Below are 17,369 nucleotides of genomic sequence, written 5' to 3'. Positions count from 1 at the left end.
CGCTGAGAAATAGCAGGGCATTGGCGAAGGGTGAGGTGGACCTACGCGTAGGCAATGGAGCACGGGTTGCTGCTGTTGCTGTAGGGACTTATTTTCTATCTCTGCCCTCTGGGCTTGTATTAGAGTTGGATGATTGTTGTTATGTGCCTGCATTAACTAAGAACATAATTTCAGTTTCTTGTTTGGACAAGAAAGGTTTCTCTTTTATAATTAAGGACAAATGTTGTTCTGTTTATTTAAAAGATATGTTCTATTGTAGTGCACCTCTGATGAACGGACTCTACATTCTAGACCTTGAAAGCCCTATCTATAACATAAATACCAAGAGGTTCAAGTCGAATGACCTGAACCAAACCTGTCTCTGGCACTGTCGCTTAGGTCATATAAATGACAAGCGCTTATCCCAGCTCCATAAGGATAGTTTGCTGGACTCATTTGATTTTGAATCTTATGAGACGTGCGAGTCATGCCTACTAGGCAAGATGACCAAGACTCCCTTTAGTGGGCACAGCGAAAGAGCGACTGACTTGTTAGGTCTCATACATAGTGATGTATGTGGCCCTTTCAATGTCGCTGCTAGAGGCGGTTATAGGTACTTCATCATATTTATTGATGACTTCAGTAGATATGGTTATGTGTACTTGATGACACATAAGTAAGAATCCTTTGACAAGTTCAAAGAATTCAAGAATGAAGTACAAAACCAGCTTGGCAAGAGTATTAAGATATTTCGATCAGATCGAGGTGGAGAATACCTTAGCCATGAGTTTCGTGACTACCTAGCTGAGTGTGGGATTCTATCCCAACTCACTCCTCCTGGAACACCACAGTGGAATGGTGTATCCGAAAGGAGGAATCGTACCCTATTAGATATGGTACGATCTATGAAGAGTCACACAGATCTTCCGTCATACGTTTGGGGCTATGCTCTAGACACGGCAGCTTTTATACTCAACCGAGTTCCATCCAAGGTCGTGATAAAGACACCATATAGGATATGGACTGGGAGAGATGCCCAGGTGTCTTTCACGAGGATTTGGGGTTGTGAGGCTTACGTTCGACGTCAAGTCTCAGACAAGTTAGGACCCAAATCTGACAAGTGCTACTTTATTGGATATCCCAAGGAAACTAAGGGATATTACTTCTACATTCCCAGTCAGCACAAGGTAGTTGTGGCAAAGACTGGGGTCTTTCTAGAAAGGGATTTTGTTTCTAGAAAGACTAGTGGGAGTACATTCGATCTTGAAGAAGTTCAAGATGCGGACCATAGCACTGAAGTCTCGATGGAAGTTGAACTGGAGCCACAAAGTGTTGTGGATGATGTTGTTCCACAAAGAGTTGAGGAACAACAACCAGTTCAAGTAGACATACCTCTTCGCAGGTCTGATAGGGTACGTCGTCAGCCTGAGAGATACTCATTTCTCTTGTCTGACCATGATGACATTGTGCTCATAGATGATGAGCCTATCACCTATCAGGAAGCTGTGATGAGACCAGATTCCGAGAAATGGCTAGAGGCCATGAGATCCGAGATGGAATCCATGTACACCAACCAAGTATGGACTTTGGTTGATCCACCTGAAGGGGTAAAACCCATTGGGTGTAAGAGGGTCTTTAAGAGAAAGACTAACATGGATGGACTTATCTATAAGGGTCGCTTGGTAGCTAAAGGTTTCAAGCAAATTCATGGTATTGACTATGATGAAACATTTTCTCCAATAGCAATGTTTAAGTCCATTCGGATCATGCTTGCTATTACAGCATACCATGACTATGAGATATGAAAGATGGATGTCAAAACCGCGTTTCTGAATGGAAACCTATTCGAGGATGTGTATATGACACAACCTGAGGGTTTTGTAGATCCACGGCATACTGGCAGAGTATGCAAGCTGCATAGGTCCATTTATGGACTAAAGCAAGCTTCTCGGAGCTGGAATCTTTGATTCGATGATGCGATCAAACAGTTTGGTTTCATCAAGAACGAAGATGACCTTGTGTCTACAAGAAGGTTGTAGGGGATATAGTTGTCTTCCTCATATTGTATGTGGATGACATACTAATCATTGGGAAGGACATCCCTTTGCTTCAGTCTGTCAAGACCTGGCTAGGGAGTTGCTTCTCAATGAAGGACTTAAGTGAGGCATCCTGCATTCTAGGGATACAGATCTATAGAGATAGATCTAAGAGATTGCTTGGCCTAAGTCAGAGTACATATATTAACAAGGTTTGCCATGCAGAACTCCAAGAAGGGATTTCTGTCGATGTCACATGGCGTGAGTCTTTTGAAGACTCAAGGTCCCTCTTCTTGAGAGGAGAGAGACCACATGGATTAGATCCCTTATGTCTCAGCCATAGGATCTATCATGTACGCCATGCTATGTACTCGACCTGATGTCTCGTATGCTTTGAGCATGACGAGCAGATACCAGTCAGATCCAGGTGAAAGTCACTGGATAGCGGTCAAGAATATTCTTAAGTACTTAAGAAGAACTAAAGAATATTTCTTGATATATGGAGGCAATGATGAGCTAGCTGTAAAGGGTTACAGTGATGCCAGCTTCCAGACCGATCAGGATGATTATCGATCGCAGTCAGGGTTCGTATTTTGCATAAATGGTGGTGCTGTGAGCTGGAAGAGTTCGAAGCAGGATACAGTAGCTAATTCTACGACAGAGGCTGAGTACATTGTTGTTCTTCATCTTCTTCCTTCACTTGCACATTTATAGCACGCCTAGTGACAAGGGCTTCCCCTTCAATAGCATACTCTTCTACATCACTTTCCATTAATGGTGGCAAGACATTATCATCTTCGGACTCACTCTCAGTTTCAATATCACCATTTTCTTTCAAAAGCATACTTCTTTTATTTGGACATTGTGAAGCAATATGTCCTCTTCCCAAACACTTAAAGCATTTAATATCTCTATTTTTTGAAGATTGGATAGGTTCTTTACCTTTAACCAATGGAGAATTAGCATATTTATTCTTTAAAAACTCAGTCTTATTTTTTGATGCAACTTTATCATCTCTTTTGTTCCAACTAGATTTCCAAGTGGATGAATTAGAACTTTGACCATGCTTGATTAAACCCTTCCTTTTGAGTTTCCTTTCAACTTTCATGGACATATGCACCATATCTTCCAGCTCCACATAATGTTGCAACTCTACTATATTTGCAATTTCTGAATTCAAACCTTGTAAAAATCTTGCCATGGTTGCTTCTCGGTCCTCCTCCACATTGGCTCGAATCATGGCAATTTCCATCTCTTTATGGTATTCCTCCACAGTCCTGGATCCTTGGGTTAGACTTTGTATCCGTTGGTACAAATCTCGATAGTAATGTGATGGAATGAACCTCTTCCTCATAATTGATTTCATCTCTTCCCAAGTGCCAATAGGTCTCTCGTTATTTCTTCTCCTGCTTAGAATAACTTGATCCCACCAAATAATAGCATAATCAATAAATTCAACAGCAGCAAATTTTACCTTCTTCTCTTCAGAGTAGTTGTGACAATCAAATACTAATTCTATTTTCTTTTCCCACTCCAAATATGCGTCTAAATCACTTTTACCTTGAAAAGAAGGAATCTTCACACTACAACAAAAACCCTCATAAACATCGGTTTTCCAACGGTGTCTATTACATTTTCGACCGATATCTATGAAGGCGATGTAAAAGGTCTGCCATTTTAGACATCGGGTTAAAACCGGTGTAGTATCACTTAATGACACCGGTGTTCGGATTGGTTATTAATCGGTGTAGTATCACTTAACGACACCGTTTCATCAACAGTGTAAAACCGATGTAATATTATATGTTAATAACACCAGTTTTGGCAGCGGTATACGACCGATGTAATATAGTTAATAACATCAGTTTTGCAGTGGTGGAAAACCGATGTAATATCGGTATTGTTTAACGACACAAATTCGATTTCCGAAACAGTGAAAAACTGACAGTATCCAAGAAAATATATAAATATTCACAAATTACACAAATATTCTTCTTCCAACAGTATCCATAAAATACACAAATATTCACAAATTACATAAATATTCTTCTTACAAAAGTATCCATAAAATACACAAATATTCTTTTTACATCAAAAGTTAATAGATATTGTACACATCAAGGTAGAACATCGTGAGTCAAAAATCAAGCTGAGGCTATATTAAATTATGAGAATCAGAATCTGTTCAACTTGCTATACTGCTCCATTCTTCTTGCGCCTTTCATTTCCCTAATCTCACCACTTTTCACCTTCAAATACCTAGTTTTCTGAGTTAAAATATCCATTGTTCTAATCTATCAAACAAAAGTATTATTTGGTCTACTTAACTACAGCAAAGAACAAAAATAGAAGAATTATACATGCTGCAGAAGTCCTAGAATATCACCATCAGAAAGAAATTGACATGGGACAATATACGCAATTTACATTTCATGCAAATGCATGCATCATCCAAAGTTTTCAAAAATCAAATACCTTTCCTACTCAAATGTAATCTAGCATGCATTCAGCCCATTCAAACCGCACTTCATCAATTTCAACTCTGGAGTACTTGAGATTTGTAAACTGTAAAAACACATAAATAATATCTAACGAATATATATATGCAAATGTTGCCATTGCAGTAGAAATAGGATCCCTGCCCCCCAAAATAGTCCAGACTAGTGAATTGTCTGAACCAGCAGGAATGATGCCAATTGGAATAGAAAGTGCTTCCTTCTGGTTATCTCTGCTCAGAAGACCATTAAGTACCTGCATGATCATGTAAGCTAATTATCAAATTTCAAATAGCTAATGCTTGGTATATAGAATTATATAACATCATAGGAAAGGTGAACTATCAGGCATATGACAAACAGACTAAAAAAAAGAACCATAGGAAGCCAGTAGGTTATTGGCATCATTGAGAGTTGCTATCAAAGTTCATATAGAGTTCATAATTAATCTAATACCAAAAAAAGTCGAGACATAAAGGAGACCTATTAATATAGATCGTGCAGTCACAAAATAATTGCAACATCATTGATCAGCTTCAAAATGCTCATAGGAAGATGCTAAAATGTAAGTTCAGTTCCTGTCCTATAATATTCGAAATCTACAGCAGAAAAATTAAGAAAGATATATCAATGCACCAGATATTCATCTGTCAATTTTCACAACCCAATGTATTGCCTTCAGCAATGTTGTAATTCCATGGTTTCTATAAAAGTTCTGGCAGGGTAGACAAGTATAAAAAATATTAATTTTCAGCAAATCATGTTGTGCTTACTGTACAGATTATAAAAATAAAATATGTACCGAAAGTGAATAAAAGAATCACTGTGAGAGACATACCACCTAAGCTAACTTATAAAGGAAGAGAGCAAATAAAATTTTACAAAGAGTAAGGGAGATGCAATAATTCTACAAATGAGAAAAAAGCGTTAGCACAAAGTTGATAAGATTCCAGGAAGGTATAAAGTTAGTTCTCCATAGTAGTTGTCCATTCAAATTGGTCAATTTAGTGACAAACTCATAAGATGGTGATCACTAAAAAGAAATAATCAATCAGGTTAAAGGAAATATATGTACAATTGCCAGTCTTTTTAACTAAGAATCAGAAAGATACAACTTAACATATCCTAGCTTGACATTTGAATTACTAAATTTTGATTCATTGTAACAGATCATTGGCCAAAGAAGGCAGATTCAACAGGAGGTTGGCAACTTCAAACAGCAGAGTAATGAGGAGCTGGAGATGAAAAAGTGGTAGAATGAAGTGGAAGAAGATGGCCAACATTTTGCAAAACTTTTTTGGCCTTTGGCACTAGTTATTATACACACATATCAAGGAATTTCTATTATTGCATCTAATGATTTTCTTAATCAACTTTAACTTACCCAAACAAATACATTGCGCTAAACAAGATGAGTAAATAGCGGAAAGCAAAATCAATGTACCTCATTCACAATGCCATCTCCAACACATACTATTCCTAAGACATTTTCAGTAGTAAGACAGTAAGCTTTTTATTTTCAAGTGTAAATCAAAGCCAAACAACCTATGCTAGAATACCATCAGGGTAGGTGCTGATTTCTACAGTGGAAGCAAGTTCTCTTGCATGACCAGCATATTCTATTTTAACCACTTCCATTTCGAAGCCTGCAAGCTGTCGATAAGTTTCTCAGTGAATAAACAAGCCTAAGCATTCATAATAGCATAGACATAAAAGAAACTTGATAGTTCAAGGAATACATAAAACCAACTTAGCAACAGGAAATAACAACTCCTTAATCTAGCAAACAAAAATGATAAAATCAACTTAGGGTAGTGTTTGAGGAAATTCATCAAACACATTGCATGCATAAATGAATTAATACTTACAATCAAGAGATCAAGAAGATGAAACTGTTGAAGATGAGGAAGGACTTCAGTAGTGACGATGGATAAAGGAAAAATTATCGAAATGCGAAGAAGGAGTCCAGCGATGGCAGTGAATGCTGGACCAGAGATGGATGAAGGAAAAACTACCGGAATGCGAAGAAGGGCTCCTCTTCTCACCCAAAGGGAGGAGTTGGAGGAGATGCGGTGTGGAAGTTCCAAGCTCACCGTATAATATTACTCCCTTGGGAGGCCTAATTCCAATATCCTCATATAACTCAGGATGAGTAAGTGGAAGTTCAACAGCTTCTTTAATTTCTTGGATTTGAGCATCTAAGCCACCAATATCAACATAAAACTCCAAAGGAGCCTTTTCAACTTTCATAACAGAAGCCATAGGATCCACTTCATCCTGAAGTATTCCAACAACAGATAGAACCTGCAAAAGATTTAGCATAATCAGCAGTGTAAATTGTAAACCGCGTTATACAAACTTTGAAAATTTTCATTACAATAAGATAAAACAAGAAGTCCAAAGCAAAAATAAGACAAATAAAAAAGGATTAGAAATAATGTAAACATGAAGATAATAGAAAGAAGAATTAGATACAGAAAAGCAGATGTGAAAACAAGAAGAAAGGGCAGGAACACATTCTAGAATGGAGTCAAATATGTTGCTTGAGAATAGAAGGTAAAAATTCTAAAGCAATTTTTTTCTTCTTTGAAAAATAGTGAGGCAGATGTGTTCTAACAGCTTTCTTCTGCCACATTCATGGACAGACTACATTGCATATTGATTCTGTCAAACAGACAAGTCTAAGATAGACAAATGCTTTGAAAGCTAGGAATAGAAAAAAGATTAGAGAAAAGCAGGCAAACAGGTGCCAACAAGCTACATGAGAGACCTCAATCTGTTGTATCATTTTCTCCATCAAACAGACAAATGAATCATTGGTATCCTCGAACAAAATATAGGGCTAAAGGTAACATTAGCAAAACACATGAATGAAAATATTTGGACAGGCAGACAACGATACCAGGAGCAACAAGGAATACATAAAATTATAGATGACCACAACCAAGATTACAATCTGAGGAGCCATAAGGCTTCTCCGTTTCTGGTCATTCAATGACCCATAACAATATAGCAATTAGAGCAACACAAAACACATAAGAAATAAAGGGCAAAAGAGACAACCCGGTTCCAACTGATCTTTGTCAACAAGCGACAGTATACCAACATAGTACTCCGAACCAACGGAGGAAGACACGATGGCATGGTTCTCATCCATGAGCTCCTTAATGAAGCGGTGTCTTCTCCAGCATCTCTATAACACCCATAGAGTACTTAGCAAGATTTTAGATATTGCTTTTTTTATCATGAATAAAAAAAATAGGCCTTATGTGTAAATTTGCAAAAATAATAAAATAAAACAAAAAAAAGATGACCAGGGTTTGAACCTTGGATCTCTTACTAGATATATGTATGTGTTAACCAATAGACCAAGAGAAGTTATTGTTAAAGAGAGAGGTGACAATATAGTTAAGAGTAAGAAAAGAGCTTTTTCATTGAGAAGGAAAAGTTAGAGTTGCCCTCTTCCTCTCAAAAGAAAAGAGGATTCTTGCTTCCTCTTTTCATTAAGGAGAAGTAAAAGAAAGGAGAAGGAAAAGTACATTTTCCCTTCCTCCTCTCATGATGAATAAAAGGGGAAATTAAAGAAGGAAATTCATTTTCTTCTCTTCCTCCTTCCCCCTCCTCCTCACCGTGACCAAGAGCCTCTCCTCACCTCTCCTTGCCGAAATCCAAAAACAAAGGAGGACTCCTCTCTAGGAAGGCTCCACAAGCAAGATTTTCTCCCTAAGTAAATCAAACAAGGATGTAAGTATTCCCTCACCTGTGGTACAAGTCGCTTACGATATTTTCAAAAGATTAGGACACTTGAGAAAAAAAAAAAAGAGAAGAAACCATGCTCATGGATCTTATTATGTTAGGATATGAATTTAGTTAAAGATTTATGTTGGATGTTGTTTAAGCTTGATCTTCTTCTTAATATGTTTATTGACCTTCTTCTTAATAAGGTTCGGCCATGATGAAATTTTAGGGTTCATGAAGCTCCAAACCTAATCTAGTATGCTCATAGACTTCTTTATGATATGTTATGGAATTAGCTAAGTATTCATGTGCATATGTTGCTTAGAAGTTTATTTCTTGGTTTATGAAGTTTCGGCCATGATAGAGTTTTAGGGTTTCATAAAGCTCAAAACCTAATTTAGTATGCTCATAGACTTCTTTATGATATGTTATGGAATTAGCTAAGTATTCATGTTTATATGTTGCTTAGAAGTTCATTTCTTGCTTGAGGAAGTTTCGGCCATGATGGGGTTTTTAGGGTTCATGAAGCTCCAAACCTAATTTAGTATGCTCATAGACTTCTTTATGATATGTTATGGAATTAGCTAAGTATTCATGTGCATATGTTGCTTAGAAGTTTATTTCTTGGTTTATGAAGTTTCAGTCATGATAGAGTTTTAGGGTTTCATAAAGCTCAAAACCTAATTTAGTATGCTCATAGACTTCTTTATGATATATTATGGAATTAGCTAGGTATCCATGTTTATATGTTGCTTAGAAGTTTATTTCTTGCTTGATGAAGTTTCGGCCATGATGAGGTTTTAGGGTTCATGAAGCTCAAAACCTAAATTAGTATGCTCATAGACTTCTTTATGATATGTTATGAAATTAGCTAGGTATTCATGTTCATATGTTGCTTAGAAGTTTACTTCTTGTTGTATGATGTTTCGGCCATGATGGAGTTTTAGGGTTTCATGAAACTCAAAACCTAATTTAATATGCTCATAGACTCCTTTATGACATGTTATAAAATTAGCTAGGTATCCATGTTTATATGTTGCTTAGAAGTTTATTTATTGTTTGATGAAGTTTCGGCCATGATGAGGTTTTAGGGTTCATGAAGCTCAAAACCTAAATTAGTATGCTCATAGACTTCTTATGATATGTTTTGAAATTGGCTAGGTATTCATGTTGTATGTTGCTTAGAAGTTATTTCCCTTCTTATGAACTCTCTGCCATAACTATAATCTAGGGTTCAAGAAAGTTTAAACTTAACTTAGCAAGCTCTTGGATTCCCTTATGATATGATATGAAGGTAGCTTGGTATTTTCTATGCTTATGTAGAACTTAGTTTCATGCTTTTAAAGGTTCGGCCACAATTAAGTTAAAAGGCCTAGGAAGCTTGGAACCTACTACTTATGCTCATGATATTCTTTATAGTTTATGACATGAATTTGATTTAAGGTTCACATGCTGATATGTTATTGTAACCTAAAACCAAACATGGTGACTCTCGGCCACCATATGAAACTAGGGTTAGAGACCCAATTATGACTTTGCTAGGTGTCTCACATACTAGAATACGAACTAGGAGATGCTAGTAAATGTTTTCCATGTATGATTATGGTTGCCTACAATGATTTAGATACTTAATTAAGGATGCTCATGAATTATGCATGATGATGACTCTTATGATATGTTTTATGCTTAAGTATGCATGCTTTATGACAAGACAAGTAACATGTCTAATTATGTATGTTTAAGAATTATGCATGAAATGATTCTTATGATGACAATGTACCCAAGCATGTATGATTTCAAATATGTGGAATGTTCATTTATGTAAGCTCATGAACCAAGCATGATAATGGTTTTATATGATGGCTATGTGCCCAAGAATGTATGCCTTATGATATGATAAGAAAATGGCAAAGAGTTGCTTCCCTTAAGTTGGGATTAAGAGCACTCTTCATGTTAAGACAAGAATATGACATCTATGATGATATGATATGATAAGTTATGATGATATGATATGCATGACATGTACTTTACTTTGTATGGCTTGTACCAAGGGTGGGCTCCATAAGCGCCCCTAGATCGACTGACTATGAACGGGTCTAGTAAAAAGGGATGGGCTCCTTAGTACGCCCCTAGGCCGACGGACTATGAACGGGTCTAGATCCCTAGTAGGTTCGGGGCTAGTTACCCTGTCCTAGGGATTGCGCGTATTTATGTATGTATGTGGTACAAGCCGGGCCCTCATGATGATGATATTATGTTTAAGTATTAAAATATATGTTTAAAGACATCTTGCACTCGACATGACATATGTTTTAAAAAGGACATTTTGCATAATGCACCCATTCACATATGACATGTTTCTTTTATAATTCATATAACCTAATGATATGTTATGTTTCTTATGATTCCCCTCACATGATCCCTTTATTTATGATATGTTAGAATCATGATTTATAATGATATGTTATGATAAGGAACTATGCTCACATTACATATTGTTAGATGATTATGTCTTCATTGATGATATGCTTATGTTTTGAGATATAGTTTTTGTGAGTAGGAAAGGATCTTACTGAGCCTGTGTGCTCATTATTAGTTAGAGCCCTAGAGCCAATCATTTGATGATTGTATGGACTCATTGTATCATATTCTTGTATATTAATAAAGGCATTTGTTTGGTTATTATACTTATTTGTATTAGTGCCAAATAAACTAAGTATAATAGCGTCCTTGAGTAGAAGGTTAATACCTATATCAATCGATTAGTTGAATTGATAGTGAGATGATATAGGGAACACTACTCTAAATCATTCCTAGTCGAGTATTAACATTCAGGGACAATGTTAATGCAAAAAGACTAGCATGTAGGTCAGCTCGATGACTTGATCTCACAAGTCATGGATATAGAGATATCAAGCTGACACATGGGTATACATTGGAGAATGTATACTGAATGACCCGCCATGAGAAAGTATCATGGATCGTTATATAAGTGTCATATACTTTCTCATGTGACTATTAGTATGACTATTAGTCCTTAGACCTGAAGTCACCATGGATCCCTACATAAGGAGTTATGTACTTTGGTTTCGTCAAACGTCACCCGTAACTGGGTGGACTATAAAGGCGATTACTGGGTATATAACGAATTATGTAGAGGGATGTGAGTGGTGTAGATGGGATCTATCCCTCCCATATGACGGGAGCGACATCGGTATTCTTGATAGAGTGAGACCACTAAGTGCATGGCCATGCCCAAATGAGTCAACATTAGATGTTGAGCTCATTTGATCGAGTGAGTCTACTTGGAGTTCAAGATTTAGATTGATTAGAGGATGACACGGTCTATGCCTCACATTGATCAATATAGATGTCTAGGATAGAAGGAAAATGTCACATATTGTGAGGAGTCACAATTAGTAGTCACAAGGTGATGTTGGATCTCAACATTCTTGTAACTTGGGTAGTAATGATGTGTTGCTAGATACCGCTCATTACTTATGCTCCTAAATGGGTTTAGGGCATTGCCAACATTACAAGAACCTATAGGGTCACACACTAAGGACAATTAGATGGAGATTTGGTTCATACGATGAACCAAGAGGATTAGATTCATTTGATGAATCAAATTGGATTAAGAGTAATCCAAATTGGGCTACTTGAGTTAGACTCAAGTTGATTCATGTATTTAATGAGTCTAATTTAGATTATGACTCATTAGATCAATTTCATTTAATGAATTAGATTCATTATATTAAGTTGGCTTGAATCAAATGGTTAGATTAGATCAACCATGAGAGAGATTCAGTCAAGTTTGACTTGACTAGAGAGGAAGAGGAAGAGTCAAGTTTGACTTGACTCTTTGCCACATCATGAGTGAGGTGGCAAGATGTGGACCAATAGTGTTGCTCCACATCATCTTGCTTTGCCACCTCATGGAGGTTACAAGCCTCCATTGCATTTAATGTGAGTTAGCCACATTAAATGAGTGGAGGTTACTCATTTGCCACATCATTGTGAAGTGGCAAGATGTGGACCAATTGTAATGGTCCACATCTTCATGATGTGCCACATCATAGGACTTACAAAACACCTCTTAATGGCTTCACATTAATTGTGATTAATGTGGAATGGGAGTTACACTCCATGGAGTGGCCGGCCACACAAAAGTGGTGAATGAAATTTGATTTTATTCAAGGCATTATTCACTCCTTTCTTCTTCCTCTCAAGCTATCCCTCTCCCTCTCCTCCTTGCTTGGCCGAATCTTACCAAGGTGCTAGCACACCTTTGTGTGAAGTTTTCTCCACCTACGTGTCCGTGTGGATACTTCTAGAGGACCGACGCTTGACGGTCTAGAGATCCGGCAATTCCTTGGACGAGCGGGAACGCGAAAGGGCACGCTTCAAGGTATACTTCTTAACACATAGATCTAGGAGTAGATCTAGATATTTAAAACTCGTACTCGTAATTTTCGTTCAGTTTTCCTTGCACGGATCTACGGCTTTGGGTGATTCGGGGTTTCCGCGACGCGAAAAGCGATTTTCGCGGCCCGAAAAACCCAACAGTGGTATCAGAGCCACGTGCAAGGCTTGTACGAGTTTAATTTTTGGTTTTATGAAAACTAAAGTTTCTGTAATTTTCTGTAAAATTATGATTTTTGGGTTTTTATGAGTATTTTTCTCGAGTAATCGAAGCACAAGTGTTTAGAAGCTTGTAGGCTTCGACTACCGGGAAGATTTTTCCAAAACGGTGATATTTCGACCCAAATCCATTTGGGACAGCGAGCGAAGGCGCTGTAGGATCGCTTAGGAGCAACTCACGATGGTTAGATCGTGGGTAGGGGCACTCCCCCTAACCCCGCAAGGGGATTTGCTTCGCGATTACGCCCGAAATCGCTAATCGGGACAACCGGGAAAATTCTTCTCAAAGGTTTCGTCCCAAATTGTTTTGGGACAGCGGGCTAAGGCGCTGTAGGATAGCAAAGGAACCCTCGCGATGGTTAGATCGCGGGTAGGGGCGCTGCCCCTGGCCCCGCAAGGGGATCCGTTCCGCGATTGCGCCCGAAATCGCTAAACGGGACCGCCGGAAAATTTTACTCGTAAAAATTGTAAAAATTAATTTTAAAATTATAGAAAATTATGAAAATATATAATTTTGAATTATATATTAATTTTGTGATAGTCATAGCCCAAAAACCCAATATGATTGGATTGTGTTGTAATTCATAATACGACCTGCGTGCCGTTATGTGTTTGCGTATGTTGTATGTTTTTATTTTTCCGCGACCTGCGCGTCGTGCCTTTCTCATATATTCTGGTTGTAAATTAGATTTAGACTCGAATGTAACTCAAGTTTCAAATTGTAATGTACAAATTGGAGCGGTGGAGGGTCCACACGAGACGGAGTTCCGAGGCGGGCACGAGCAACACAAGGTGGTCAAAGGGAGGAGCTTGGAGAAGCTGTTGACCCTAGGTTGACCATTCGATCTTCTCATTGGCTTGAGAAGATCGTAGTAGGGCCATGACTAAATCACAAATAGATTAATTAGTTAATTGCTTATGTATATGATGCATGTTTAATAAGTAATTAATTAATTAGTGTCTTATGATTACAATGGAGTGATTCCAAGAGTGGTCCAGCGAGCAAGCAACTCATGTTCCCTCAATGTACTACTTGCGGGAAGAAGCACCCAGGGATATGCCGTATAGGTACAAACAGGTGCTACAACTGTGGAATGGAAGGACATATGGTTCGAAACTGCCCTACTCAGATCCAGACACCTACCCCTCCGCAGGTTCTGAATAAAGGTGCGCTTCCACAACTACACCTGATGCAAGCTGCGATAGAAGGCCTGCAGATAAGCCAAGGGAGACTGGAAGCTCCGCCAGTAGCGACGGATGCCAGAATTTTCTCCATCACCAAGGAGGATACGGCCAATACTTCTACGGTCGTCACAGGTCAGATAATTGTTTTTAATCAGTATGCTACTGTGCTATTTGACACTGGGGCAACACACTCGTTTATTTCTACACCTTTAACGGGAAAGATAGACATGCCACCCCAAACCTTGGATTGCAAATTTTTAATGATGTTACCTTCGGGAGATGTGATGCCATCCACCCATATACTGCGAGCCGCACCCGTCAGAATTACAGACAGAGAACTCTACTGTAATCTGATAGTGCTGGACATGCAGGATTATGATATTATACTGGGCATGGATTTCCTGAGTAAATACGGAGCTTCAATAGAGTGCGGAAAAAGAAGAGTGATTTTCCAGCCTGAGGCAGAACCGACCTTCGAATTCATTGGGGAAAACAAGAAAGAAGTTAAAAAGTTTTTATCAGCTTTAAAGACACAAAAGATGTTAGACAGTGGATGCACTGGGTTTCTAGTTAAAAAGTTAAAAAGTTAAAAAGGACATTTTGCATAATGCACCCATTCACATATGACATGTTTCTTTTATGATTCATATGACCTGATGATATGTTATGTTTCTTATGATTCCCCTCACATGATCCCTTTATTTATGATATGTTAGAATCATGGTTTATAATGATATGTTATGATAAGGAACTATGCTCACATTACATATTGTTAGATGATTATGTCTTCATTGATGATATGCTTATGTTTTGAGATACGATTTTTGTGAGTAGGAAAGGATCTTACTGAGCCTGTGTGCTCATAGCTTACTTCCTTGTACCACAGATAAAGGCAAGGGATGGATGACTTAAGGGAGCTACAGGAGAGGCAAGGAGGTGTGTGTGGCAGTGGCTCGGCTAAGACAAATAAGACTTGCTATGATATTTTGTTATGTTTGACATGAACCATTTGTATTTATGTTACATTCCAGTATAACTTCATGACATTTCCGCTGCTTTATGTTACTAGAAAGAAATTTTAAATATGCATGTATCCTGGAATAGTTAAGTAAGTAAGTAGCCCCGTCCCTTTTAGTAGCAGGGAGGGCGGGCATTACAGTCTCCTCGTCGTGGATGCCACTTGCGAGGGAGAGGTGGAGGAGCTGCTCCAGGAGAAATAGGGTTATGTTTATCAATTTAATGAAGAAGAAAGAGATGCAGGAGAAGGCTGGAGTACCATGTGAGGGTATTTGTCTTCGTTTACGACTTTGATGTTCTCAAGCTTGATGTTGAGGTATTGGTCGACGGAGTGGAGGGTTCCTCTGATGGCAAGATCATTCTTCAGCTCCACCGTCACTTCTTTACCTACCAACTCCTTGAAGTACGAGAAGAAGAGCTGCAACGAAACGAAAACCAAATCTAGATAAGGAGAGAAAAACTTCAACCGCAGGGAGTCGAGGATGACAAAGAACGCTGTAGGCAAAGGTACCATCTTTATAGAAAAGATCGAGAGGGAGAGAGGAAAGAGGGCAGCGGTGAGGAGGTTTCTTTCCTATCTCAAGCATCCGGTCAAAGAGCATGACTGCAACCTCGAATTCACCCATCCGCGTTTATCCAGCCAAAAGTGTACCCCACGACTACATCCCTTTTAGGCATTCCGTCGAACAGGTTGCGCGCGTGCTCAATTTGGTCGGCCTTCACATATCCATCCATCAAAATATTATAGGAAACGACATCACGAAGCGAGGGGCACTCGTCGAAGATAGTCCTTGCTTCGGGCATCGAGTAGAAAGAAGAATAGGTGCTGATCAAAGTGTTACGGACGTAGAGGTTGTCGGCGAAGCCGAACACGATCTCTTGGCAGTGGATGGCGCGGGTGAGGGCAGGGTGGCGGAGGCGGGTGCATGCCTTGAGGGCGAAGGGAAAGGTGTGGAAGTCGGGGGGGACCCCGGAGTGGCGCATGCAGGCATAGAGGAGGAGAGCGGAGAGAGGGGAGGAGAGAAGGGTGTGGAGACGCATGAGGAGGTTGTAGGGGAAGGCGGATGGAAAGGGGATGACATGGAAGAGGGAGAGGGTGTATCCGGCAGAGGCGGTTACTGCGGCAGGGAGGGAGGCATGGTGGTTGATGGCGGTGGGGAGGAGGAGGGTGAGCGTGTATATGAGCTTGGCGAGAGTGGGGGAGGGATACAAAGAGGTAAGGCCGTGGACGGTGGCATGGGCATGGATGGCCTTGAGGTGGCGGAGGCTCTTGAAGCGGCGATGGAGGAGATGGAAGAGCTGGCAGTGGGAGAACTCCCATGATGGCATAGGCTAAGCTCCCCCTAGCTGTCTTCATCTTACCTCCCTCCGCCGCTACTACTCTGAAACCCTAGAAAACAAGACCAACTCATCACCTCTCCTTTCTCGAAATGCGAAGAAGGGTTCCTCTTCTTACCCAAAGGGAGGAGGTGGAGGAGATGCGTCGTGAGTCAATCCTGATCGGGAGAGGAACAAGCGTCGATCTAAGAAGGGGAAGAGGGAGATGAAGCTGAGAGAGATGGTTGGACGGCCTGCGGCGAGGAGGAAAGTGGTGGTGGTGTCGCGACGGTATACGGTGCACAGCGCGATATAGGTTTAGGTTTGGAGAGAATAGTGAAGTGTTGCAAATTTCAGCTAAGTATTGGTGGGAAAAATAAATTATTTTATTTTATCATAGACACCAGGTTTTAAAAACCGCTGTTAAAATCGGTGTCTATTAACAAAAAAAAAAGGCGCTCATAGACATCGGCTTAAAAAACCGATGTCTATGAGCGAAAATCTACGCTTATAGATATCGATTTTTGGAAAAACCGGTGTAAAATACTCAAAGACATCAGTTTTTACTTAAAACTGTTGTTGTTCCACCGATGTCTATGAGGGTTTTTCTTGTAGTGTCATTTTGATATTTTTCAAGTTTCTATCAACATAATCACTCCTCCTTCCCCTTCTACCACCAATTCTGATACCACCAGATCTGCCACTAGAAGCTCTATCATCAATGTAACACCCATAGGATCCCTAGCAATTTTATATAAATTATTGCATGATTAAAATGGGCTTTATGTAGACTTTTCAAAAATAAAGAGCAAAAAGAACACAAAAAAAAAAAGAGGCATGACCAAGGTTTGAACCTTGAACCTCTTGGTAGGTGGTTGTATGGGATAACCAGTAGCCCCAGCAGGGGTGTGCTGTTAGGAAGAGAAGGGAGATTGTAGTTACGGGTGGTGAAAGTGAAGGC

At 39.2% G+C, this 17,369-nt stretch overlaps 2 protein-coding genes across 2 annotated transcripts; both read right to left on the bottom strand.

The window, feature by feature from the left end:
* Nucleotides 1–6,178: 6,178 nt before the first annotated feature.
* Nucleotides 6,179–15,605, bottom strand: LOC121990919 (26S proteasome regulatory subunit 6A homolog). Its single transcript, XM_042544968.1, has 6 exons — nt 15,351–15,605; nt 15,232–15,276; nt 7,574–7,703; nt 7,161–7,216; nt 6,604–6,814; nt 6,179–6,195 (listed from the first exon to the last, which is right to left on the bottom strand). Exons 1-6 carry the CDS (start codon nt 15,603–15,605, stop codon nt 6,179–6,181), a joined length of 714 nt encoding a protein of 237 aa, XP_042400902.1.
* A 104-nt stretch (nt 15,606–15,709) lies between these two features.
* Nucleotides 15,710–16,420, bottom strand: LOC121990918 (pentatricopeptide repeat-containing protein At5g61800-like). Its single transcript, XM_042544967.1, has one exon. The coding sequence runs from the start codon at nt 16,418–16,420 to the stop codon at nt 15,710–15,712; it is 711 nt and encodes a 236-aa protein (XP_042400901.1).
* Nucleotides 16,421–17,369: the final 949 nt, after the last annotated feature.

The sequence above is a fragment of the Zingiber officinale genome, chromosome 6B, assembly GCF_018446385.1.
Source record: "Zingiber officinale cultivar Zhangliang chromosome 6B, Zo_v1.1, whole genome shotgun sequence".
Taxonomy (NCBI): Eukaryota; Viridiplantae; Streptophyta; class Magnoliopsida; order Zingiberales; family Zingiberaceae; genus Zingiber; species Zingiber officinale.
This window is presented reverse-complemented; position numbering and strand designations above follow the sequence as displayed.

What these genes read in the sequence shown, in the direction of transcription:
- LOC121990919 (XM_042544968.1), bottom strand. Translation starts at nt 15,605, where the DNA reads ATGGTACCTTTGCCTACAGCGTTCTTTGTCATCCTCGACTCCCTGCGG. An exon ending in AAGACAAATACCCTCACATG is followed by an intron (nt 15,277 to 15,350) that starts GTACTCCAGCCT and finishes CTCCTGGAGCAG; the next exon opens with CTCCTCCACCTCTCCCTCGC. An exon ending in GCATCCACGACGAGGAGACT is followed by an intron (nt 7,704 to 15,231) that starts GTAATGCCCGCC and finishes TGGGTGTTATAG; the next exon opens with AGATGCTGGAGAAGACACCG.
- LOC121990918 (XM_042544967.1), bottom strand. Translation starts at nt 16,420, where the DNA reads ATGCCATCATGGGAGTTCTCCCACTGCCAGCTCTTCCATCTCCTCCAT.